We start from the raw sequence: 27,022 nt of genomic DNA, 5'->3' as shown, positions 1-27,022 counted from the left end.
ACGGTGTGGATGCAGAGCAGGAGCCATATTTAGACAGCTGATTCATAGCACAGGCATTCCACCCTCCCTCCGCCCAGCCCTGCTCCTCCTCCTGCTCCTCCTCCTCCCCTGCTCCTCCTCCTACTCCCCTTCCTCCTGCTCCTCCTCCCCCTGCTCCTCCTCACCACGCCCCACTCCAGATCCTAGCTCCTCCACCTCCCTCCACTTTAACTTTCACCACATTGTGAAACTGTTGAAATGTTTTTCTAATCCAAACACCAACCTTCTGCTGATGATCAGGTTCTAGTGATCAGGGAGGGAACCATCATCCTGCTGTGATAAATAAGCAGCATCACCAGTCAGCTGATCTTTGTGGTTGGATTTCACCACGAGGTTCGCAGAAGAAGGAGGAGGACTCAGCTGACCACCAGCTCTGGACTCTGACTCTGAGTGTGGAACCAGAACCAGAACCAGAACCTTTCCTTCGCCATGGCACAGACCCAGGGGTTTAACTCTGCATCCTGTTGTCGTCACTCAGTTCTACAGTGAAACTCAGAGAACAAACCAGCGCTCTCAGTGGTCTAGTCTTTCAGGGTCTTGAACCTGGTCCCTGTTCCTGGGATGTTCCTAATACGGGAACCAAAGTCCCATGATGTTCCTATTAACTGTAAGAAGTTCTTGTGGTGGTTCCTAGTATCTGTAGGAAGTTCTTGTATTAGTTCCTAGTACCTGTAGGAAGTTGTTGTGGTAGTTCCTAGTAACTTTAGGAAGTTCTTCTGGTGGTTCCTAGTACCTGTAGGAGGTTCTTGTGGTGGTACCTTGTAACTGTAAGAAGTTCTTGTGGTGGTTCCTAGTAACTGTAGGAGGTTCTTGTGTTGGTTCCTTGGACTCGTTGAAAGTTCCTGTGGTTGACATGGAGCTCTATTCTGTATATCAGTACAATTAATAACTCTGAATGTTTCGGCTTCTCTTTTCCACATGACTTTGTTGTTGTCATCACCACCACCATCACCACCACCACCATCACCATCACCATCACCACCACCACCACCACCATCACCATCACCATCACCATCACCACCACCACCACCACCACCACCACCACCACAATCACCATCACCATCTCCATCAGCACCACCACCACGATCACCATTACCATCACCACCTCCACCCCACTACCATCATCAACATCTCCATCACCACCACCTCCACCACCATCACCATCACCATCACCATCACCATCACCATTACCATCACCATCACCACCACCACCACCATCACCATCACCACCACCACCACCACCATCACCACCACCACCATCACCATCACCATCACCATCACCATCACCATCACCATCACCATCACCACCACCATCATCACCATCACCACCACCACAATCACCATCACCATCTCCATCAGCACCACCACCACGATCACCATTACCATCACCACCTCCACCCAACCACGACCATCACCATCACCACCACCATCACCCCCACCACCACCATCACCATTTATTTATTTATTTATTTATTTATTTATCTATTTATCACCACCACCACCACCGTGCCGAGGGTGGCGGTCCATCGTCAGACCTTATGTCTCCCTTAAGGTCTTGATGTTGGTCCTCAGCAGACGAGCTGCTCTGCATTGAGGGGATTTAAAGCAGATCAGTCGGATCCACATTGAGACTCATCAGAACTGAAGCTTTTCTTTCTGCCCTTATAAGGACACGGCAGGCTGAAACGCTCTGGCTGAAACGCTCCGGCTGCTTTTACAGGCTCCATTGTGTCGACATTGTTTGTGCCGGGCAGGTTTTGGCCTGGTTGGTACAGAGTGTGGTTAGGACAGGGTGGGGGCCCCTCAGAGAGAGAGAAGGAGGTGAAGGAGTTTGGGCGGAGGAAGGAGGCAGTGAGTGGACTGCACAGCGATCTATAAATAGCCACTATCACATAGTTGTTTGATTGTGAGAAGGAAAAGGCCTTTAGGACTTCAGCAGAATGTGGCCCTGTTCGAGGCTGTAGTCCTCTTTATCTGTCTCCACCCGGACTGCTTTGTCCTGAACGTTCCACGTCTGCGTGAACCGTCCCCAGAGTCTCACCGTTTCTAATCTTCACATCTGGTCTGAGTCCACCTGGTCTTAGTCCAGCTCGCCCCATCACCTGAAGGGGAACGTAGGAAACAATTAAACAAATCCACATGTTGAGGGCCGGGTCCTCGTCTTCCACGGTGTCCATGTCAGTCTGCGAGGTTTTTGTTTCATGAAGCTGGTTTCATCTGAACTGAAGGAAACAAAGTGGCTCCAACAGCTGGAAGGCCAAACCAGAAGAATGTAGATTATTCATGCAGCTGAATTGATTCCAGCTGTGGGTGATGCCACCTCTGTCCACAGGCGGGTCCAGTACGCTGACGGTCCACGTGTGAACAAAGAAACCAGCAGAAAACATTTAACTCACAAACCAAGTGAAACAGAAAAGATTTGTTTCACCGTAAAAAAAACTAAAAGAAAAAGAAAAACGGTATAAATGATCTCAGTCAAGAAAAAAAGGTCTTCAAACTCGCCTCAGAATAAACCGCAACATCGGCGATTACCACGGTAACCATAGCAACTGAAACCACAACAAAACAAGCGTCCAAGTGACTCCTGCTTTAAATCTGCATATAATCACTTTAATACGGAAGCATGCCCTTTACTTTACTTTACTTTACTTTACTTTACTTTACTTTACTTTTATTGTATATCTTTATTCTTCATGTATTTAATCTACACCTGCTCCTGGAAACTGTGACTTCAATTCAACACAGGTTCTATTTTCTTTGATAAAGTCTAATCAGACCTGAGAGGAAAGTTGTGCACTGAACACACTCAGGTCACATTCAGGTCACACTCAGGTCACACTGCACTACTTCCAGGTACTCACTTACTTTACAACGTTGGATTTTCTTAAACAGGATTAGGATTAACCCTGTCCTTCACTTCATCATCTTGTTGAGATTCATCTTCAGTAGAAACTCCAAGCCGGGTTAAAGTGTGTTTGCTGCTGTCGCTGCATTTCACCTAACAAACTGGAGAACGATGATCTGCATGAAGAGCCTGAACCCTGGATGAAGGGCAGGAACCCTGGATGAAGAGCAGGAACCCTGGATGAAGAGCCTGAACCCTGGATGAAGAGCAGGAACCCTGAATGAAGAGCCTGAACCCTGGATGAAGAGCCTGAACCCTGGATGAAGAGCAGGAACCCTGAATGAAGAGCCTGAACCCTGGATGAAGAGCAGGAACCCTGGATGAAGAGCCTGAACCCTGGATGAAGTGCCTGAATCCTGGATGAAGTGCCTGAACCCTGGATGAAGAGGCAGGAATCCTGGATGAAGATCCTGAACCCTGAATGAAGATCCTGAACCCTGGATGAAGGGCCTGAACCCTGGATGAAGTGCCTGAATCCTGGATGAAGTGCCTGAACCCTGAATGAAGGGCCTGAACCCTGGATGAAGAGCCTGAACACTGGATGAAGTGCCTGAATCCTGGATGAAGTGCCTGAATCCTGGATGAAGAGCCTGAACCCTGAATGAAGGGCCTGAACCCTGGATGAAGAGCCTGAACACTGGATGAAGAGCAGGAACCCTAGATGAAGATCCTGAACCCTGAATGAAGAGCCTGAACCCTGAATGAAGATCCTGAACCCTGGATGAAGAGCCTGAACCCTGGATGAAGTGCCTGAATCCTGGATGAAGTGCCTGAATCCTGGATGAAGTGCCTGAACCCTGAATGAAGAGCCTGAACCCTGGATGAAGAGCAGGAACCCTGGATGAAGAGCAGGAACCCTGGATGAAGATCCTGAACCCTGAATGAAGATCCTGAACCCTGAATGAAGATCCTGAACCCTGGACCAGAGCAACGCTTCAGGTCAAAACATGAAACTCACGCAGTGTTTTAGGCGTCCGTTCATACCACTAGGGGGTGCGGAGAAAGCCTGAGAACAAAGTTTCCTCCGCCGTGTCATGACTCCCAGTCCATGTTCTCCTGGACTGGTAGTTTTATTTTGACAGTCACTATAATAACAATCAGACTTGGTACTTTTATTTTGACAGTCACCGTAATAACAATCAGACTTGGTGGTCTGTCCACCAGAATGTCCGTGTTCTCCCAGTGTTCATGTTTAGAGCTCATTGTTCTCTGCTGTGTGTGTGTGTGTGTGTGTGTGTGTGTGTGTGTGTGTGTGTGTGTGTGTGTGTGTGTGTGTGTGTGTGTGTGTGTGTGTGTGTGTGTGTGTGTGTGTGTGTGTGTGTGTGTGTGTGTGTGTGTGTGTGCTTTCAGTACTAAAACTAACAACAGAACCAAAACAAAAACTACATAATTTTCAATGTTTCTACCGTTTCTGTGGAAATGAACATCGTTTTCCAAATGTTGTCTTGTAAACATAAAACATTTCTGAAATGAAAACACAACAAAGTGTTTTGGTCTGAAATGTCTGAATTATCAATGATAGAGGATTGAACTGATTGATTATCAATGATAGAGGATTGAACTGATTGATTATCAATAGTGACCAGGTGTGTACCAATCAGTGTAATTCCAGAGTAAACACATAGTACGGTGACAGCCACAGTGAGTAAAGCTGCAGTGTGGATGTTCCAGTGTAAAAACTGATCCCGTCCTCAGGAGGACACTGACTGTCTGTCTCCAGTCTCTGGGGACGTCTCTTCTGTTCCAGCTGCTTTTATTAGGATTTACAGCTTTAAGGTACAAATATACTAAAGTGTATGATCACGGTAACAAAGTGAGTCTCTGGAAAGGTTTCATGCAAAAAATACTGCAGTTGAGATGATTTACCAAAGTTTCCATGTAAAATAAAGATATAGATTTTATATTGTTTATTTTATTATCAGACATACGTTACACAGTTTAGTATATTTTAACGTTATGCTGTAAATCCTGATAAAAGCCTCTCGCGTGGACGGAAATGAGTTTTTGGCACAACACTGGTACAGTCATGAGCTCGGGAAGCACTGCTGCTGGAGACAGACCACCTCCTCCACCCTCCACCCTTCGCCTCCACCCACCTCCTCCACCTCGAGTGACTGAGGATAAAACACAGAGTCCACTGAGTCTTTTCACCATCCCTGTTCAAATATTTAAGTTATACATTTAATAACCAGATAAAACTGAACTTCAAAAGTCTGCTGTGTCTCCACCCAAATGTCTCTTTCCTCTACGTCACTCTGACACATGGTGGAGTCACTACCATGATGTCACTCTACCTTATGATGTCACTCTCCCCCATGTAGTCACTCTCCTCCATGATGTCACTTTCCCCCATGTTGTCACTCTCCTCTGACAATATGTCAAAGTGTTCAGTGACTTCATGTCAAAGTGTTCAGTGACTGCAGGTCACAGTGTTCAGTGACTTCAGGTCAAAGTGTTCAGTGACTTCATGTCAAAGTGTTCAGTGACTTCAGGTCACAGTGTTCAGTGACTTCATGTCAAAGTGTTCAGTGACTGCAGGTCACAGTGTTCAGTGACTGCAGGTCACAGTGTTCAGTGACTTCAAGTCACAGTGTTCAGTGACTTCATGTCAAAGTGTTCAGTGACTGCAGGTCACAGTGTTCAGTGACTGCAGGTCACAGTGTTCAGTGACTTCAAGTCACAGTGTTCAGTGACTTCATGTCAAAGTGTTCAGTGACTTCAGGTCACAGTGTTCAGTGACTTCAGGTCACAGTGTTCAGTGACTTCAGTTCACAGTGTTCAGTGACTTCAGGTCACAGTGTTCAGTGACTTCAGGTCAAAGTGTTCAGTGACTTCATGTCAAAGTGTTCAGTGACTTCAGTTCACAGTGTTCAGTGACTTCAGGTCACAGTGTTCAGTGACTTCAGGTCACAGTGTTCAGTGACTTCGGGTCACAGTGTTCAGTGACTTCGGGTCAAAGTGTTCAGTGACTTCGGGTCAAAGTGTTCAGTGACTTCAGGTCACAGTGTTCAGTGACTTCAGGTCAAAGTGTTCAGTGACTTCGGGTCAAAGTGTTCAGTGACTTCAGGTCACAGTGTTCAGTGACTTCAGGTCAAAGTGTTCAGTGACTTCAGGTCACAGTGTTGAGTGACTTCAGGTCACAGTGTTCAGTGACTTCAGGTCACAGTGTTCAGTGACTTCAGGTCAAAGTGTTCAGTGACTTCAGGTCACAGTGTTCAGTGACTTCAGGTCACAGTGTTCAGTGACTTCAGGTCAAAGTGTTGAGTGACTTCAGGTCACAGTGTTCAGTGACTTCGGGTCACAGTGTTCAGTGACTCCAGGTAACAGTGTTGAGTGACTTCAGGTCACAGTGTTCAGTGACTTCAGGTCAAAGTGTTCAGTGACTTCAGGTCAAAGTGTTCAGTGACTTCAGGTCACAGTGTTCAGTGACTTCAGGTCACAGTGTTCAGTGACTTCAGGTCAAAGTATTCAGTGACTTCAGGTCACAGTGTTCAGTGACTTCAGGTCAAAGTGTTCAGTGACTTCAGGTCACAGTGTTCAGTGACTTCAGGTCAAAGTGTTCAGTGACTTCAGGTCACAGTGTTGAGTGACTTCAGGTCAAAGTGTTGAGTGACTTCAGGTCAAAGTGTTCAGTGACTTCGGGTCACAGTGTTGAGTGACTTCAGGTCACAGTGTTCAGTGACTTCGGGTCAAAGTGTTCAGTGACTTCAGGTCACAGTGTTCAGTGACTTCAGGTCAAAGTGTTCAGTGACTTCAGGTCACAGTGTTCAGTGACTTCATTTCAAAGTGTTCAGTGACTTCAGGTCACAGTGTTCAGTGACTTCAGGTCACAGTGTTCAGTGACTCCAGGTAACAGTGTTGAGTGACTTCAGGTCACAGTGTTCAGTGACTTCAGGTCACAGTGTTCAGTGACTTCGGGTCACAGTGTTCAGTAATTTAGCGGTGACTAGTAGTGACTCTGGACTGTCTGCTGCTTCCAGACCTCCAGTCTTCTCTAAAGCTGCTCACTGGACTTCAGTCAGAAATTATCTTTCACATCTTTGTTTCACTAAATGACTTTATTCTGAAACTTTTGCACGAGTCAGTGAGTCAGAAGAGGATTATTGAAAACAGTTTGTTTCCTCAGATGAACTGCCGGGTCATATGACTGCAGCTCTCCCACGTTACAAACAGAGGAAGGCTTGTGGTGGAGCTCCAGCTCGTCTTCATCGACACTCCAGTCAACCTTCCATTACGTTCTCTCTGGGGGGGGGGGGGGGGGGGGGGGCATAAATCTGGAAATATTTCAAATGTCCCATCTGCTTCAGTATGAGAACTAAATGAGTGCAACTTGGTGTTGCTGCCTTCAGGAAGAAATCCCTGAGAGGTCAGATGATGTGGACTGATTGTCGGAAAACAGGAGGCTGTTGGAGAAGAAGCTCAGCAGGATTCAGCTGCAGGCTTCAGCCTCGCTCTTCAACAAACTCAAGCTCAACAAACCAGAACCAACACCTTGTAATGAAATGGACCATGTGAGGTTGAGGTGTGAGTTGTGGTTGGAGCCCAGGACCGGTGGGCCCAGTGTCTACTGCTGCATCAGTGTGGAACATCGGCAGCAGAGACTCCAGCAGCGTGTCGCTCAAACAAGAAGTCTTAAACTTCAGAAACAACAGCGCCTCCTGTGGCCAAAAGAAGTCATCGTACCAATGATCATGTGATGAAACTTGCTGCAGGTTCACCTGGAACTCCACAGCAGCGTTTAGATCAAGTTCACTTCAAAATCAAAGTTTCCTCACAACTACTTCCTCTTGCTGCTGAACACGTCTGAAACGTGTGACTGGAACACGTGAAGGAGCTTCTGAGTCACCAACCTCATCTCATCAGTCACCAACCTCATCTCATCAGTCACCAACCTCATCTCATCAGTCACCAACCTCATCTCATCGGTCACAACCTCATCTCATCAGTCACCAACCTCATCTCATCAGTCACCAACCTCATATCATCAGTCACCAACCTCATCTCATCAGTCATCAACCTAATCTCATCAGTCACCAACCTCATCTCATCGGTCACCAACCTCATCTCATCAGTCATCAACCTCATCTCATCAGTCATCAACCTCATATCATCAGTCACCAACCTCATATCATCAGTCACCAACATCATCTCATCGGTCATCAACCTCATCTCATCAGTCACCAACCTCATCTCATCAGTCACCAACCTCATCTCATCAGTCACCAACCTCATCTCATCAGTCATCAACCTCATCTCATCAGTCATCAACCTCATCTCATCAGTCATCAATCTCATCAGTCTCCCATCTTTCAAGCACTTTATCTAATTCAGGTTCCAGGGTGCTGACCTGGACAGACAGACCACGAGGAAGCCTGCAGTCTGACTTTTCTCACATCAGCAGCCAGAGAAGCTCTGAGCTTCACTGGAAATCTTCACTTCAACACATTTTTATAAAAACTCTTGTTTTCTCAGGCTTCTGCAGCTTTCCTGTCAATGTTTTCACAAACTCACAGTTTGGACTGAACAACAAAGAAATGACTGAAATCCACCTGCCTGGATATCTCGTGTTTTAGAAGAAACCCGGGTCTTCATCCTGTCCGGGGTTTTAGGAAGTTCTTCACCCGTTGATCAGAATTAGTGGAGAATAATGTGTCCACACAGGAAGTGTCCATCGAAACCCTAGAACCCCTGAATCCTGGAGCCCTGGAGCCCTGGAGCCCTGGAGCCCTGTAACTCTGCAACCCTGGAACCCTGGAACCATGGAACCATGGAATCCTGGAGCCCTGGAGCCCTGGAACCCTAGAGCCCTGGAGCCCAGGAGCCCTGGATCCCTGGAACTCTCCAACCCTGGAACCCTGGAACCGTGGAGCCCAGGAGCCCAGGAGCCCAGGAGCCCTGGAACTCTGCAACCCTGGTGCCCTGGTGCCCTGGAACCATGGAACCATGGAACCATGGAGCCCTGCAACCCTGGAGTCACTACAGAGTCTCTACATAGTCACCACAGTCTCTACAGAGTCTCTACAAAGTCACTACAGAGCCTCTACAGAGTCACTAGAGTCACTACAGTCACCAGAGTCACTACAGCGTCTCTACGGCGTCACTAGTCACTGCAGATTCTCTACAGTCATTACAGAGTCACTAGATTCACTACAGTCACCAGAGTCACAACAGCGTCTCTACGGCGTCACTAGTCACTGCAGATTCTCTACAGTCATTACAGAGTCACTAGAGTCACTAGAGTCACTAGAGTCACTACAGAGTCTCTACATAGTCACCAGAGTCTCTACAGAGTCTCTACAGAGCCTCTACAGAGTCACTAGAGTCACTACAGAGTCACTACAGAGTCACTACAGAGTTACTCGATTCACTACAGTCACCAGAGTCACTACAGCGTCTCTACGGCGTCTCTAGTCACTGCAGATTCTCTACAGTCATTACAGAGTCACTAGAGTCACTACAGAGTCACTACAGAGTCTCTACAGAGTCACTACAAAGTCACTAGAGTCACTAGAGTCAACCAAGAGTCTCTACCGAGTCACTGGAGTCACTACAGTGTCTCTACAGAGTCACTACAGAGTCACTAGAGTCACTATAGAGTCTCTACAGAGTCACGAGAGTCTCTACAGTCTCCACAGTCACTAGAGGCACTAGAGTCTCTACAGAATCACTATAGAGTCACTAAAGAGTCACTACAGAGTCACTAGAGTCTCTACAGAGTCACTAAAGAGTCACTAGAGTCACTACAGAGTCACTACAGAGTCAATAGAGTCACTACAGAGTCCCTACAGAGTCACGAGATTCACTACAGAGCGACCACACTACATAATCTCTACAGAGTGACTAGAGTCACTACAGAGTCACAACAGAGTCATTAGAGTTTCTACAGAGTCTCTTAGAATCACTACAGATTCACCAGAGTCACCACAGAGTCTCTACAGTCTCTACAGAGTCACTAGAGTCACTACAGAGTCACTAGAGACTGCAGAGTCACTACAGAGTTACTACAAAGTCACTAGATTCACTACAGAGTCATTAAAGTCACTACAGAGTCACCAGAGTCACTCCAGAGTCCATACAGAGTCACTAGAGTCACTAGAGTCACTACAGAGTCACTACCGAGTCCCTACCGGGTACCTTGAGTCACTACAGAGTCACTACAGAGTCACTAGGTTCACTACAGATTCACTAGGTTCACTACAGTGTCACTGCAGAGTCACTACAGTGTCACTGCAGAGTCACTAGGTTCACTACAGAGTCACTAGGTTCACTACAGAGTCACTACAGATTCTCTACAGTCATTACAGAGTCACAGAGTCAAGTCATTCTGTGTTGTTCGCTACCCCCCCCCCCCCCCCCCCCCCCCCCCACCCCCCAGGGAACAGGAGGAAGTCTCTGGCTCCATAAATCCCACTGCAACCAGCCTCCTCTAATGTTTGAGAACAGGAACACAGGGTTGCCATGGGAACCAGCAGTGTCGTTAGTCCAGTGTGGGAAACTGTCCCACCAGGGCCAGAGTGCCGGGGCTGAGTCAGGATTCAGGACTTCAGCTGGTTCAGGACCTGAATCCTGACCCAATCCAGAAGGATCTCCTCAGGGCGGTCAGTGACGGGTCCAGGTCCAGTTTGGTCAGTGACGGGTCCAGGTCAGGTTAATGTGGTGACACAGTGATTTAGTACAAGTATTAGTCATGTTGTTTCTGCTGCTGTGTTAATGCAGTGGAGGGTGTTAATGCAGTGGAGGGTGTTAATGCTGTGCAGTGTGTTAACGCTGTGGATGGTATGAACGCTGTGGAGTGTATCAACGCTATGGAGGTGGAGGAGTGGGAGGAGCTGGAAGAAGTGGAGAATAAGGTGGAGGAGTAAGAATAGAAGGAGGAGGAGGAGGAGGAGGAGGGCAAAGCTCTGGAGGAGGTGGAGGAGGTAAAGGAGGTGGCTGAGCTGGAGGAGGAGGTGGAGAAGGTGGAGAAGGTGGAGAAGGTGGACGAGATGAATGAGGTGGAGGAGGAGGAGGAGGAGGAGGAGGATTTGGAGGAAGAGGAGGAAGAGGAGGTGTAGTAGGGCGAGGAGGAGGAGGATTTGGAGGAAGAGGAGGAAGAGGAGGTGTAGTAGGGCGAGGAGGAGGAGCTGGAGGAAGAGGAGGAGGAGCTGCTCTGCTGCAGCTCCTCTGATTTTCCCTCTGAGCTGCGGCTTCACTTTATATAGAAATGTGTGATTAGAGGAGCAGCTTTTCCCAGAGGGACTGTTCCCATGGAGCACACACACACACACACACACGCACGCACGCACACACACACACACACACACACACGCACACACACACACACACACACACACACACACACACACACACACACACACACACACACACACACACGCACGCACACACACACACACACACACACACACACACACACACACACACACACACACACAGTGCATGCAGTCCCTGCATGGTGCTCACCTGCTCCACTCTCAGCCAATCACAGGCACCTCTCTCTAACCTTCAGGTAACAGTGAAGTCACACTACCCTTGTAATTTCCCTCTATATTGGCAAGAAGCCCCGCCCCCTTTTTTCTTTTGCCCCATAACTGGTTGTCATTTTTATGTTGAGACGGTGGGGGGTGTCGTCAGCAGCTGCTGAAAGTAACTGAAAAAGTAATGTGCAATCTAACTTAGTTACTTTTAAAAGCAAGTAATCAGTAAACTATCTAAGTTACATTTTAACAGAATAACTGGTCATCAGTAATCAGATTACTTTCTCAAGGTAACTGTGGCAACACTTCATAAGTGTGATGATCTGTTTACTTGACAACGGCAGAAACACTCACTCACTCCCTCAGTCACTCCCTCACTCATTCACTCCCTCGCTCACTCCCTCGCTCACTCATTCACTCACTCACTCCTCCTCCAGAGAAGCACAGTTCCTCTTTACATCAGCAGTTATATCATGAGGATTCCCCTTTTCCTAGATTTACTGGAAAACCCCTCTGTGTGTGTGTGTGTGTGTTTACTGTGCCTGTTTGAGTGACATGGACACACTGTGAGCGCTCTTTCAGTTCCTCTCTCTATCACACACACACACACACACACACACACACACACACACACACACACACACACACACACACACACACACACACACACACACACACACACACACACACACACACACGGCTTTTCCACAGCAGTAGGGGAGTTGGTGGTTTGAACAGGAAAGCAGAAACAGAAGGGTGTGTGTGTGTGTGTGTGTGTGTGTGTGTGTGTGTGTGTGTGTGTGTGTGTGTGTGTGTGTGTGTGTGTGTGTGTGTGTGTGTGTGTGTGTGTGTGTGTGTGTGTGTGTGTGTGTGTGTGTGTGTGTGTGTGTTACAGTGGGATTCCTGTCTCTCCCTCCACGTCAGCCTGATGTGTGGTTTCAATGTGAGAGTGGAAAGCCTTCACAGTGTGCTTCTCATTCCACACACACACACACACACACACACACACACACACACACACACACACACACACACACACACACACACACACACACACACACACACACACACACACACACACACACACACACACACACACACACACACACAGTGATGACTGTTCAGTGAAAACTATTTTCCTTTCATGTGGAAACATTATAGTTGCAGCCCCGCGGTTGCCATGGAGACAGTGACAAATGTTTTGGCTGTAATTAAAGCGAAGGGTTTTACTCTGCGTGCTTTTTATTTGTTGACTTGCAGGCTTCAGGAATTACATCTTCAGTAACCACACAAGTACAGATTAAAGAAAAAGAATACACACACACACACACACACACACACACACACACACACACACACACACACACACACACACACACTCAAAGCAGACGAGATCTTCATCCTGTTGAAAACAAAAACATCACGTGGTTCATTTGTACGCCTGTTAAATGGATAAAGTTGAAATAAAATGCTTTTATCTCCGTCCTCCAGTAGAATCCAGTCAGATGCTCTCGGTGTGAACGTCAGGGCGCGGTGGAGCAGTGGTACGCTGTCCCGCCTCAGCGTGAGAACAATCACTGTTCTGAAACCTTCCTGTGAGGTCAGGGGAGGACAGTTACTGTCCGGGTGTGACTTCACACTGTGGGATACAGTGGAAGAAGAGACAGATGATAGAGGATTGAAAGGCAGGTTACCACAGAAGAAGAGGCTTCATGGGACAGGTGACCAAACGTTCTCCCTGTTCCACCCAAACCAATGATGGTACCCTAATGACCATCAGAAAACACTGTGACATCGGCTGTTGTGATGAGTTTGAGCCCACCTCTGTCCTCCTGTCCGTTCAGTTGATGTAACTATGGAAACCAACTTTCCAGCTCAGTGCTGGTTTGGTTCAGGAAGCTTCAGGAGGAACTGAATCACATCCAGTCAGCATGAGTCAGTCCACTGAGCTGAAGCTCAGCGTTATGGATCTCACATCTGTCAGAACTCCCAGGTGTCAATCATCCTGCCCCAACAGGCTCCGATCAGCCGAACCGTCCAGCAAACAGTCGACACTTCAATTCAATTCAATTCAATTCAATTCAATTCAATTCAATTCAATTCAATTTTATTTGTAAAGCGCTAAATCACATCAACAAACATCTCAAAGCGCTCTTACAATGATAGAGTACAACAGGACCCAACTAAACCCTTCCAAAGCAAGCAGGTGTAACAAGCAACAGTAACTTCAAAGAAAACATAGATTATCTTTGAAGCAAGGATGTCCAGAGTTTGGACTGGACACTGAGACCAGCTGAGACCAGCTGAGATGTGGTGAGACGAGGTGAAGCCACCATGACAGCAGCTCCCTGGTTCCTATCAAACAGCCTCAGAGCCACGCTGTCAGGGGGAGTCTGGAAAAAGTCCCACAATGCAACAGGAGAACTTTCACTAAATGATCCTCATGTAGAGACTTTGTGTTTGAACTGTTTGGTTTTGAGAAAATACAGACATTTTAATCCCATGAACCCTGAACCACAACAATTTAAAGGTTACTGAGGCTGTCTGACCCACTCAGGATGCAACTGGACTGTTAGTAGAACCACAATAATACTGGAGGGATGGAAAGCATCAACAGTGTGTTCATATATTAGTAAAGGAAAAGATCTCAGCTGAAACCTGGTGAAGAGTCAGTGTTCCAACATACACACACACACACACACACACACACACACACACACACACACACACACACACACACACACACACACACACACACACACACACACACACACACACACACACAGACCCATTACATACCTCCTCAGTGTATTTTCCATGGCTGAGTGCATCTTCCTGCTTTGGTGCCTTTCAGAGAACAATGTCCCATTAAAGTAGGAGCGTCAGGAAGTTACCACACCAAGGTGAATACTTCAACTTCCCCACGCATGCTTTCCATGTACTGTGTACACACACACACACACAAACACACACACACACACACAGAGTAACTAAACTCTGGAATGTTTCCATTCAAACCAACGTCAGTCCGACTTTATAATAATGGTGTTTTGCCTCACACATCCAATCAGAGCCTCTCACGGCCAATCACAGCCCCTCACGGCCAATCACAGTCCCTCACGGCCAATCACAGTCCCTCACGGCCAATCAGAGCCTCTCATGGCCGATAAATCTCAAAACACAGCTCTCCATCGACTCACATTACTTCAAACCAGGTACACACAATGATTCTGTTCAAGCCAATGTTTTTAATACTGCTTTGAAATGTTCTTCATGTTGTTATTGACCTTACGCCTTAGTGCCACTGGGGGGCAGCGCTAAGGCAACAGTTTCTATGGCGACAGAACAGAAACGGCTGCTGGTAACAACAGACATGTTGAAGGGACTAGCGATGTCGCTGTGTGTCTGTGGTCCGTGATAATGTTCAATACTTCACGTCTGAGCAGCAGAAACTATCGACTGTCAGTATTTCCAGTATTGCAGAATGTACGTGGGGCATTGGGTGTTGCTGGATCGAGTCTTCCCCCACATCAGACATCACAGCTCAGATAGTGGTGCTCAGAGTGAAGCTCAACGTCTCACTGGTGTTCATCATTTGGGCCTTTTCAATCAATTCATTGGAAATAATCACATTATATTTTGAATCAATAAATAGATTTACATATGAAAACACAAGAAAATTGTGTGTTTTGGTAAAAAAAAAGTGTTTTAAATGTAATAGTTTCAATAACTTAACGTTAGCTGGTGGCTATCTGTTAGCATTAGCTGGTGGCTATCTGTTAGCATTAGCTGGTGGCTAGATGACGTAGCTTTGAGCTTCACACGTTCATCCGGGGACTAAGATATTCTGTAATATATTCTAACCCAGCTGAGAGGATGTCAGCGAGTGTTGCTGATGCTACAGGAACGTCTGGAGGCTCCTGCAGAACCTGCAAGACACAAACCAGGAGACACACCCTCCCTTTGTCCTCCACCGTGCTGAGGGTGTAGATTGTGTGTTTGTGTTGAGTGTGTTGATTGTGTGTTTGTGTTGATTGTGCTGAGTGTGTAGAATGTGTAGATTGTGTACAGTGTGTACAGTGTGTAGATTGTGTACAGTGTGTAGAATGTGTAGATTGTGTACAGTGTGTAGAGTGTGTAGATTATGTACAGTGTGTAGAATGTGTAGATTGTGTAGAATGTGTAGAAGGGTAGATTGTGTAGATTGTGTACAGTGTGTACAGTGTGTAGCGTGTGTAGAATGTGTAGATTGTGTAGAATGTGTAGATTGTGTAGATTGTGTACAGTGTGTACAGTGTGTAGCGTGTGTAGAATGTGTAGATTGTGTAGAATGTGTAGATTGTGTACAGTGTGTAGCGTGTGTAGAATGTGTAGATTGTGTAGAGTGTGTACAGTGTGTAGATTGTGTAGAGTGTGTAGATTGTGTAGAATGTGTAGATTGTGTACAGTGTGTACAGTGTGTAGAGTGTGTAGAGTGTGTAGATTGTGTAGAATGTGTAGATTGTGTACAGTGTGTACAGTGTGTAGAGTGTGTAGAATGTGTAGATTGTGTAGAATGTGTAGATTGTGTACAGTGTGTACAGTGTGTAGAGTGTGTAGATTGTGTAGATTGTGTAGAATGTGTAGATTGTGTACAGTGTGTGCAGTGTGTAGAGTGTGTAGAGTGTGTAGATTGTGTAGATTGTGTGTGTTTGAGGTGGAACCAGACGTTCCAGAGGCGATTGAGTTTCCAGAATCTTGTGTTGTCCTCGTAGCTGTTCAGGAAACCAGAATCCTTCTTCCAAGGTCAAGTTTACCCAAGATACTGCAGTACTGCAGTACAATACCTCCATAAAACCTCCATCACACAATACCCCCCCCACACACACCTCCTCCACCTCCAACACTTTGATCATCTTCCTGCTGAGCAGATGCTTTTCCAAGACCACCAGGAATCATCTGGTGTTGGGATCATCGCCCCCCCCCCCCCCCATCCTTTGTCCTCACTCTGTTCACTTCCTGTTTTCACCATAAATTCAGTAAGAGGAGAAGAAAGACAATACGAACAACAAGCAGACATTCAGGAGCCCCTCTGGATGAAGATTTGCCGTGATGGAAAGAGGAAGCCCCCCCCCCCCCCCCACACACACACACACTACCCCCCCCCCCCCCTCCCCATCAACAAGCCAGAGCATTGTGTTACTCTGCGGAGAGCAGGAGGGAGAGGCTCCTCTTCTGGAATGCAAACAGGGTGAGGGTGTGAGTGGAAGAATGGAGGGATGGAGGGATGGAGGGATGGACGGAGGACCATGAGGTGCGACTGTGCAAGAATGTTGTGGGAGGGGAGGGCTGTTTCGAGGTCCAAGGTCCAAGGTCCAAGGTTCAAGGTTCAAGGTTCAAGGTTCAAGCTTCAAGCTTCAAGCTTCAAGCTTCAAGGTTCAAGGTTCAAGGTTCAAGGTTCAAGGTAGACTTGTTTTACAGATTCTTGTGATGCATTTGGCAAAACAAATAAAGACACATGAAGAATCAGACAAGCAGATAACTGATCCACTGACCTGGTCGAGAAACTGAACCAGGAACAGGAACAGGACCAGGACCAGGACCAGGACCAGTGGTGTGTTCAGTGACTCTGAGCATCGGGGTTTGTTCTGCTTCGGTCCCATGAAGCTGCAGCTGAATGAGACTTCGTTCTTCATCACGTATTTGGAAAAACTGAGGATCGTCTCTGGAGAACATGTAACGCCTCGGTGTAGTGTTCTGGTTCTGGTTCTGTGTTCTGGTTCTGGTTCTGGTTCTGGTTCTGGTTCTGGGTTCTGGTTCTGTGTTTTGGTTCTGTGTTCTGGTTCTGTTGTGTCATTTGAATGAGCGTAATACACTCCCCAGACCACCAGGGAGCGATGGCGCACACTTTGGGCATTATAGTTCATTTAGGACGTGAACATGTGAACGAGTCTGAGCAGCTTCACTTCTGGAAACTGTTTATGAAGAACTTTTGTTTCAAACATGCGGATCATCTGTAGAAGTTTCCTTCTGATTCTTCTGGATGTGTATGTGAACCACACAGACCCAGACTGTTTCAGCAGGTCTCTAGACTGTTTCAGCAGGTCTCTACAGACTGTTTCAGCAGGTCTCCAGACTGTTTCAAGAGGTCTCTAGACTGTTTCAGCAGGTCTCTACAGACTGTTTCAGCAGGACTCCAGACTGTTTCAGCCACTCCACAGACTGTTTCAGCAAGTCTCTAGACTGTTTCAGCAGGACTCCAGACTGTTTCAGCAGGACTCTAGACTGTTTCAGCAGGACTCTCGACTGTTTCAGCAGGTCTCTTGACTGTTTCAGCAGGACTCTAGACTGTTTCAGCAGGACTCCAGACTGTTTCAGCTGGTCTCTACAGACTGTTTCAGCCACTCTACAGACTGTTTCAGCAAGTCTCTAGACTGTTTCAGCAGGACTCCAGACTGTTTCAGCAAGTCTCTAGACTGTTTCAGCAGGACTCCAGACTGTTTCAGCAAGTCTCTAGACTGTTTCAGCAGGACTCCAGACTGTTTCAGCAAGTCTCTAGACTGTTTCAGCCACTCTACAGACTGTTTCAGCAGGACTCTAGACTGTTTCAGCAAGTCTCTAGACTGTTTCAGCAGGACTCTAGACTGTTTCAGCAGGACTCTCGACTGTTTCAGCAGGTCTCTTGACTGTTTCAGCAGGACTCTAGACTGTTTCAGCAGGACTCCAGACTGTTTCAGCTGGTCTCTACAGACTGTTTCAGCCACTCTACAGACTGTTTCAGCAAGTCTCCAGACTGTTTCAGCAAGTCTCTAGACTGTTTCAGCAGGACTCCAGACTGTTTCAGCAGGACTCTAGACTGTTTCAACAGGACTCTAGACTGTTTCAGCAGGACTCCAGACTGTTTCAGCCATTCTACAGACTGTTTCAGCAGGATTCTAGACTGTTTCAGCAGGTCTCTGAGGAACACCACTGCAGTTTCACTGCCTCCAAACGGAGTTCCACTTCATGAAGCTCTGAGTGAGCGAGTCTGAAATAATTATAAATATTGAGGTTTTAACTTTCAGAGTTCAGCAGGTTCACCTTGTACCTTGTTTGCTGCCACTATGAGCAAAGCCTGAACAGTTTGACTCTTATATCACATATTTAAAGTCACGTCTTTGAAATATGTTTTCCTTTCAGACATATTTGTAATGGATAGATCAGGACTTTGGTGGGGTTCCCACTCACATTTCTAAAGAAGTGGCACATGAAGGTATTGATTTTTGACTTTGTGAGTCGGAAGGTTATTCTTAGAAAATGGTTTCACATTCCCACCTGGACCTGATTGACCTCTTCATTCTGCCTGTTTCAGACATGTTGTACTGGACCAGACGAGCTGTTTCTAAATATGTGAGGGGTGTGTGTGTGTGTGTGTGTGTGTGTGTGTGTGTGTGTGTGTGTGTGTGTGTGTGTGTGTGTGTGTGTGTGTGTGTGTGTGTGTGTGTGTGTAGACAGTGAATGATGACTGGGAGGGAGGGTAACGGCATCAGGCCGGACCCCCCTCAGGACCCCCCTCAGGACCCCCGACCAACCAGTGACCGTTGGCAGTGACGGCGGCTTTACAAACAGAAGTCACATGACAGAAGCGTCTCACTTTCAGCATTTTGCTCAAATGACATAAGAAACAACCTCTGGACGTCCAGTCGGTCCATCAGGGGGGCTCTCCTTCACACTGGCACTGATATGGCTCAGCTCAATAGTGACTTACACAAGGGCTGAGCTCCCCATCCTTTCTTCCCCCAATCCCCCATCCTCATCCCTCCAATCCCCCACCCTCATCCCTCCAATCTCCCCATCCTCATCCCTCCATTCCCCCATCTTAATTCCTCCAATCCCGCCACCCTCATCCCTCCAATCTCCCCATCCTCATCCCTCCAATCCCCCATCCTCATCCCTCCAATCCCCCATCCTCATCCCTCCAATCTCCCCATCCTCATCCCTCCATTCCCCCATCTTAATTCCTCCAATCCCTCCACCCTCATCCCTCCAATCTCCCCATCCTCATCCCTCCATTCCCCCATCTTAATTCCTCCAATCCCTCCACCCTCATCCCTCCAATCTCCCCATCCTCATCCCTCCAATCCCCCATCCTCATCCCTCCAATCTCCCCATCCTCATCCCTCCATTCCCCCATCTTAATTCCTCCAATCCCTCCACCCTCATCCCTCCAATCTCCCCATCCTCATCCCTCCATTCCCCCATCTTAATTCCTCCAATCCCTCCACCCTCATCCCTCCAATCTCCCCATCCTCATCCCTCCAATCACCCCATCCTCATCCTTCCAATCCCTCATTCTCATTCCTCCAATCCCTCTCTTTCATATCCCAATTCTCTGTCCTCGTCCTCATCTTCCTTCTTCTTCGTCTTCTTCTTCGGTGCTCAGATTCTGTTTCCATGAACTCAGAGCAGAAGAAAACCTGAAGGGACTTAATTAGAATTAAAAGTTAAATGTGAGACTTTGATCCCGACTCGGTGCTGCAGGTCAGACTGAGGGAAGTATAATGACGTGGATCTTCTCTCTTCCGCAGGATGAAGTGAAGGTTCCCTCCAAACTCAGCGTTTCCAAGTCCATGAAGGTGTCTGAGTCGGTGTCTGGGAGCAGAGGAGGAAGTCTGCTGGAGCTCAAGGAGGCTGACGAGGACGCTGGCGAGGACGGAGAGGGAGAGAAGGTGGACAGGCCTCAGGTGGACCTCTCCTCCGACGAGGAAGGGCTGGAGATTGAGGAAGTCCTGGAGGAGACTCGTGCTGAACGCATCAAGCGCAGCAGCCTGCAACGAGTCCAGACCCTGAAGACCGTGTTCTCCAAGGAGAAGATGGACAAGACCAGGGCAAAGACCAAGGAGAACCTAGAGAAGACCAAACAAAAGACCAAGGAGAACATTGAGAAGACCAAGCAGAAGACAAAGGAGAACCTGGAGAAGACCCGGCAGAAAACCAAGGAGAACATCGAGAAGACCAAGCAGAAGACCAAAGAGAACCTGGAGAAGACCCGCCACAACATCGAGAAGAAGATGGGCAAGCTGGGAACTCGGATGAGCGTCAATGCTGAGCACAAGCAGAAGATGAAGACCTCCGGCGACAAGATGAAGAAAGCCTTCACACCAGACCATGTGGTCTACGCCAGGTCCAAGACCGCCGTGTACACTGTACCCCCCTTCACCTTCAAGGTCAAGAAGATCCGTGAGGGGGCCATGGAGGTGGTCCAAGGCACTGAGATGGTGGAGGTGTCGCAGGACGACGAGCACCTGGGCGGCTTGGAGGCGGAGCTGGAGGACGGCGCGGAGGAGGTGGAGATGGAGATGATGAACGGAGGTGGGGAGGAGGAGGATGAAGATGAGGAGGAAGAGGAGGACAGCCATGAGGTGCTGCATGAGGACGGAGACAGAGACAGAGACAGCGACTGAACGTCGTCCAGACTACTGCACCAACTCCACCAGAAGAAGATCGTTAGGCTCATTATCACTTTTAGAAATCGTCCCTGTTCCTTCCCGTTCAGACTCGCCAGGCAGCGCAGTTCTTCCACCAGTACCAACATTCAAAACAATGAGCTGAGACCTTCTGCGTAGAGACCAAACACCACCCACAGAGTCCACCGCTTTTCATCTTACAACCTCCAACCTAGTGCCAACCCCTCGCCGGAAGCCCAGAATCCAGGGAAAGAAGTAGAATCCTCAAAACGTCAGCAGGAGAGGGTTCTACTGGTTCAATCAGAACGTGATGATCAAACTCCACGACTTCTTCACGTTGAGCTCACATGGTGAGTCTGTTCACATCCAGCAGAGAAGAGTCGCAATCTGAAGAGTGACTGTGGGCTTCCTTCCATCTGCTCTGATCGTCAGACGTTCTGCTTCGGCTCCTGAGTCCATATGGTCCATTCTGACCCTCCAGGTTCTGGTAGCGTTCATCACAGCAGCTTCTCTGCATCAACAGTTCCTCTATAGAGCGTCTGTGAGGAGCGACGACCAGCCGCAACAACCAGCCTGCAAACATCAGAAGATGTTAACATGAATGATCCCGACTGGCTCCACGACCGCTCCTTCAGCCCCGGGCTGTTAGCTGTTAGCCATTAGCTGTTAGCTATTAGCACTAGGTTGTTAGCTGTTAGCCATTAGCTGTTAGCTATTCGCACTAGGTTGTTAACTGTTAGCCATTAGCTAATAGCACTAGGTTGTTAGCTGTTAGCCTTAGCTGTTAGCCATTAGCTGTTAGCCATTGGCTGTTAGCTATTAGCACTCGGTTGTTAGCTGTTAGCCATTAGCTGTTAGCTATTAGCACTAGGTTGTTAGCTGTTAGCCATTAGCTAATAGCACAAGGTTGTGAGCTGTTAGCCATAAGCTGTTAGCCATTAGCTGTTAGCCATTGGCTGTCAGCTATTAGCCATTGGCTGTTGGCTGTTAGACATTGGCTGATAGCTGTTAGCCCTTGGCTGTTAGCTGTTAGCCATTAGCTGTTAGCCAATGGCTGTTAGCCCTAGGCTGTTAGCCCTAGGCTGTTAGCTTTTAGCCATTGGCTGTTAGTTGTTAGCCATTGGCTGTTAGCTATCAAGCATCATAAGAGACCCGAGACTAGATGCTAATAATGCTATCAAGCTACACGCTGCAGAAACAAGGCCCCGTTCCCACGACGATGTTTCAAGAGAAAAAGTTTTTGTTTCAGTAAAGTTTCACGTGCAAACTGTTTTCAAAAAGTGTCAAATCCAGTGACTCTGAGTTCCGTTGCCATGGGAACTTAAACCCACAACACAATGAAAATTGAGCATTTTCACTCAAAAACGACGCGCAAACGGAGCCTAAAGTCTCTCCAGCAGGAGGTCGAAGGTTTCTGCTGTTTGGTCTCGTACGAACCTGCAGCTCCAATTTAGAGACAAAAAATAAGATTTGAAAATCTTTCATATTTGCTCTTTTCTTTTCTTTTACTGAATCTCATTGACCCGTCACAGTGATTTCCCTTCAGACAAAATAACTGATCCAAATTAGCCATAAACCAGCAACAGCGAGCGAAGAAATCGCCAGTACAGAAGTTTCAAAAAGATATTTAAAGAAATGTTAGGTCAGGACTTTACTGGTCCTCAGGATGAACGCAGGTCCTCGCCGCTGGTTTACGTCCTCGTCAGAGAAAAGAATCTCTTTACACCCAGACAATAAACCTTCAGGGGACGGAGGAGTCTCAGTTCTTTCATTTTAAGCCCTCATGCGATCATTTTCCTGTCAGATATGAAAATGAAAACTTGATTTCTGAATCAGCTGCGTTCATATCAAGCTTTGTGTATTAGAACGATCACATTCCACCACTGTCTGCGCTCGCAGCTCTATAGAAATAGAAGTGTTATCTTGCTTAACTTACATTATTTAGAAGCACCGCCGTGTCTCTTTCCGAGGATTTGAGGAGTATTTGTGTCTTATTCTGTCTGTGATCCTCCTTTATCCTGCCCTTGCTGTGACTTGCTGTTCGATTGTGTCTAGAAAAGCAGAACTGCTCATGAAAATGAAGGTAGAGGCGACTTCACATTTCCCTCATGAACCACATTCACTCGTCTTATTTCCTGGTGAGAAGTTCTTGTTTTGTTTTGAGGAAACTGTTGTGAGTTATTTAAAGAATCATGAATGATCTGGGCTGAGGACCAACCCCTTCATAGACTCAGCAACTGAAAAAGAGCAGGTAATGCAGTGAGACACTGAGGTCAAAGGTCACGTCACCCTGCAGCGGTGTGACACTGCCCCCTGGTGTCCAGTCGTCTCACTGCAGCAGGTCAAAACTATTCAAACGTCCGGAGCAACCACATCATTTAGGACATTTCAAATGTAATAACGACAATAATAGCTGTAATAACAAGTTATTTATGATCTCTACTATTGAATACGTTTTGACTATAATGAAGAAGCATTAAAAACTTTGAGAGTCTAAAACTTTAGCATATCTATACACAACTAGGACTGAATCTCTTAGAACTAAAACATTTTTATGCAGTTTCTGTGTCGTTTTCTCATCAATAATATTACTATTGAATGTTATATATTGACAATAAATATGATGCCACACTCAAATATTTTGGCCCATTTTTTTATTATTTTTATTAAATGTTTGGCTTTGTTACATTTAGAATATCCACATTACATGGTTGAATTGCATTACAGCATTTAAAGATCCTTAAATTAAAATGAAAATGAAACTGCTGCCAGTAAAGTAATGAGACATGAAAGTGACAGAAGCAGAAAAGGCCGTTTTTCCCTCAAAAACCGAGTGATCATATTCACTGATTGAGATAAATCCACAGCGCCCTCCATTATTGTAAAGTTATTACCGCTATATGGCTTTATTCCATTTACAGTCCTGATGTTCTCGTCTGCTCCAGACCTCTGTGTGTGTGTGTGTGTGTGTGTGTGTGTGTGTGTGTGTGTGTGTGTGTGTGTGTGTGTGTGTGTGTGTGTGTTTTTGCAGGAGTGAATGTTCACTGTGACGTTGTTGACCAGCAGATTCTAGGCTTTACAGTTTTATTGTCTGGCTGTTCCTGCCGCTCAGCCACACTTTGTCCTATAAAGTTGAGTTCAGGCTGTGATTGGTTGTTCTGTATATAATGTGAAGCGTCCTGATCCCCGCCACTGCCTGCACTCCTTCTGTCTTTATCTACGACAGAGCAGAAGATCGACGTCACTTCATCGTTGCTCTGCTTTGGTTTCGTCTGGAACTGAATCTTGTATCGTGCTGCTTCCTGTTGCTTAACCACTAAATAATAAAAGCTTTTTGGTTCACAGCTTCTGCTTGGTTGGTTATTCACTTGTTGCTTTTTATTCTCACACTTTCAAACTTTCAAAAACGTTTCTACAGACACGTGACGTTCTGACAGAACCATCACATCAGAGATGTCTGAACAGGCCAGTTCAACTCAGCCAGTCTCAGCTGCTGACCTGTGACCCCCCCCCCCCCTCCCAGAGGTCGTGACCTGTGACCCCTCCATGGGGTTGTGTGTCATGACCTGTGACCCTCCAGGGGGCCGTGACCTGTGACCCCCCCCCAGGAGGTTGTGACCTGTGACAACCCCCCCAGGGGGTTGTGACCTGTGACCCCCCCCCAGGGGGTTGTGACCTGTGACCTTCCAGGGTGTGGTGACCTGTGACCCCACACGGGGTCATGACCTGTGACCCCCCCAGGGGGTTGTGGGTCATGGCCTGTGACCCCCTCAGGGGGTCGTGACCTGTGACCCGTCATCAGAGTGTCATAATAAGGTTCAGGTTGTAATTCATTACAATTACAAGTTACCCAATGAAAAATGTAATCAGTAACTTACTACCACAAAATAAATGACTAAGGGGACTTCCACACTGGACAGTCTGGGACTCAGTTCACCTGGGAGGGTCGGAGACAAGAATGTTCATCCCTTCATCTGGTCCGGTGGCGTCACATTCAGTATTGAAACCGTCTGTAAAACATTGCGCCCTTCCACCAGCTGCTGTTTGGGGGCGCTGTCGCCTGAAACAAACACTGACCGGAGAGGAAGTGAAGAAGAAACACAGCTCATTGATTGGTCCGGACTGAAACAGGAAGTCCCGCCCCTTTAGTCCGTGGTGGCTAGGCTAACCCTCACCCTTAAACAACCACGATATAAAGTCTTCAGAGCAGATGTCCATGAGAGTCTTCCTCTCTTCTACTTCCTCACGACTCCACCTCTGCCCGCAACATATTTTCTAACTTTTTTAATCTGTGTCTGCTTCTTCTGATTCGTGGGGTTAGCTATTTGTTTACTACCCAGAATGCATTGGCGCCAATATGGTGGTTATAATGCTGTGCCTAAAGTCAGTAGAGTCACTAGACCTAGAATAAAATCTAGCCCCACCAAGTGTTTACATCTAGAAACGCCACTGCATTCGCTAAATATTGGCTAAGATTCAACAGTAACTGAACTATGAGCCGATTCAACAGAAGCAAAGCCAAGGAGGAAGCCCCGCCCCTCAGAGCAAACCCAAAGAAAAGCGGCAAACCAGATTTTGCCATAGAACATGTCAGCGTCGTTAGCACTAAGCTAAGCCGGGGGGCTGCCGGTGGCACCAAACAAACTTCAACTTCACCACCGATGCTGGCCAGCGTCTTGGAAGCTGGAAGGAGACACCAAGTCCAGATTTCCCTGGTGGACCACACTGCACGCATATCCAACCTGGGGGGTTCTACAACCGACCAGAATCCCACATCACAGTCCTGGAGATGTGGCGCACGGAACTAATGAAAATGAACAAGTCCGCTAAACGTAAGCTAATAGACCTTGAGAAGCGATCTCGGCGCTGTAACATCAAAATCACCAGCCGACCAGAAGAGGAGAAAGGAACCCCAGCTGCTGATTGGTCAGTGACCATCGTCACTCTCAACTTGCCCCAATATTTAAATATTTCCTCGGCCGTAAACCTTGCTTGTTGTTTACCTTCGCCGCTTGGTTGGGGGGCGGAGCTTCAGCAGGAGCGCCTCCTCTCAGTAACAGGAGGGGCGGGGCTTCAGCAGGACCTGGACGCTGCTGAGAATGAGGCTCAAGGTTTTACTCTGATGGCCGCAGACAGCTGCTTCCACGTTCTTCGCCCGACACGCCCCTGTGTCGTTTACAGCCCTGCCTACATTTTAACCGTACTGTTTGTCTGACGGCACCACAGAGTTGGGTCTGGGTGGGCTATACCGTACCGTACCGTACAATACTGTACCGTACCTTACCGTACCGTCCTCTGAGTCTGGTTCTGCAGATACCTCCTCTGATTCTGGTTCTGCAGGTTCCTCCTCTGACTCCGGTTCTGCAGGTTTCTCCTCTGAGTCTGGTTCTGCAGATTCTTCCTCTGACTCCGGTTCTGCAGGTTCCTCCTGAGTCTGGTTCTCCAGATTCCTCCTCTGACTCTGGTTCTGCAGGGACCTCCTCTGAGTCTGGTTCTGCAGGTTTCTCCTCCTGTGAGTCTGGTTCTGCAGGTTCCTCCTGAGTCTGGTTCTACAGGGTTCTCCTCTGACTCTGGTTCTGCAGGTTTCTCCTCTGAGTCTGGTTCTGCAGGTCCACCCTGGTTCTTCCGTCCTCTACTTGCTCAAGGTGAACTGGTTCTCAGAAGTCTAGGAGTCACTGCAGTGACCCAGCTGCTCTCTGGGGTGACACCGTCTGGGTGAAGGGTGGAGGAGGGGCAGTTACCGGAAGGTCGGCAGCATCAAGTGTTCTGCAGTCAGATCACACCACACCGGAAACACACCACTTCCTCTTTCCCTTCACAATAAACTCCTCATTCTGTTCTTAACGGAGAACCAACACACCAACAGTGATGTTCTCTCACAGACACAACTTGACTATATATAAACAGTGTTGGTAAAGTTCAGTTTCTACATGAACCAGTTCAAAGTTCAGTTCACAAATTTTAATATGAACTAGTTCAGTTCATAGTTCTAAATCCACAGTTCCAAAAATGAACTAGTTCATAGTTCTTTTTTTTCACTATGTTGCTGTGAGCTATTACCCTCAGAATACTGTCATTTCCCCCCCCCCCCCCCCCATGAGATGATGTTGAGATGTGTGCAGACTGGAGCTTTGGGGTTTGTTCCGGGCTGCAGGGGGTCTGGAGGACCTCCGGACCCC

At 47.4% G+C, this 27,022-nt stretch overlaps 1 protein-coding gene across 1 annotated transcript in view; it reads left to right on the top strand.

Moving 5' to 3' along the window:
* Positions 1–24,187, top strand: part of cavin1b (caveolae associated protein 1b) — a 31,236-nt gene extending 7,049 nt beyond the window's left edge. The window contains exon 2 of the mRNA XM_080468067.1: positions 19,965–24,187. Within this exon, the coding sequence (XP_080324193.1) occupies positions 19,965–20,840 (876 nt within the window). The 3' untranslated portion in view covers positions 20,841–24,187. The remainder of the gene's footprint in view (positions 1–19,964) is intronic.
* The last annotated feature ends 2,835 nt before the right edge of the window (positions 24,188–27,022 follow it).

The sequence above is a fragment of the Lipophrys pholis genome, assembly GCF_963383615.2.
Source record: "Lipophrys pholis genome assembly, chromosome: 1".
NCBI classification, from domain to species: Eukaryota; Metazoa; Chordata; class Actinopteri; order Blenniiformes; family Blenniidae; genus Lipophrys; species Lipophrys pholis.
Note: the sequence above shows the minus strand (reverse complement) of the source record. Positions and strands in the feature narration are given on the sequence as shown.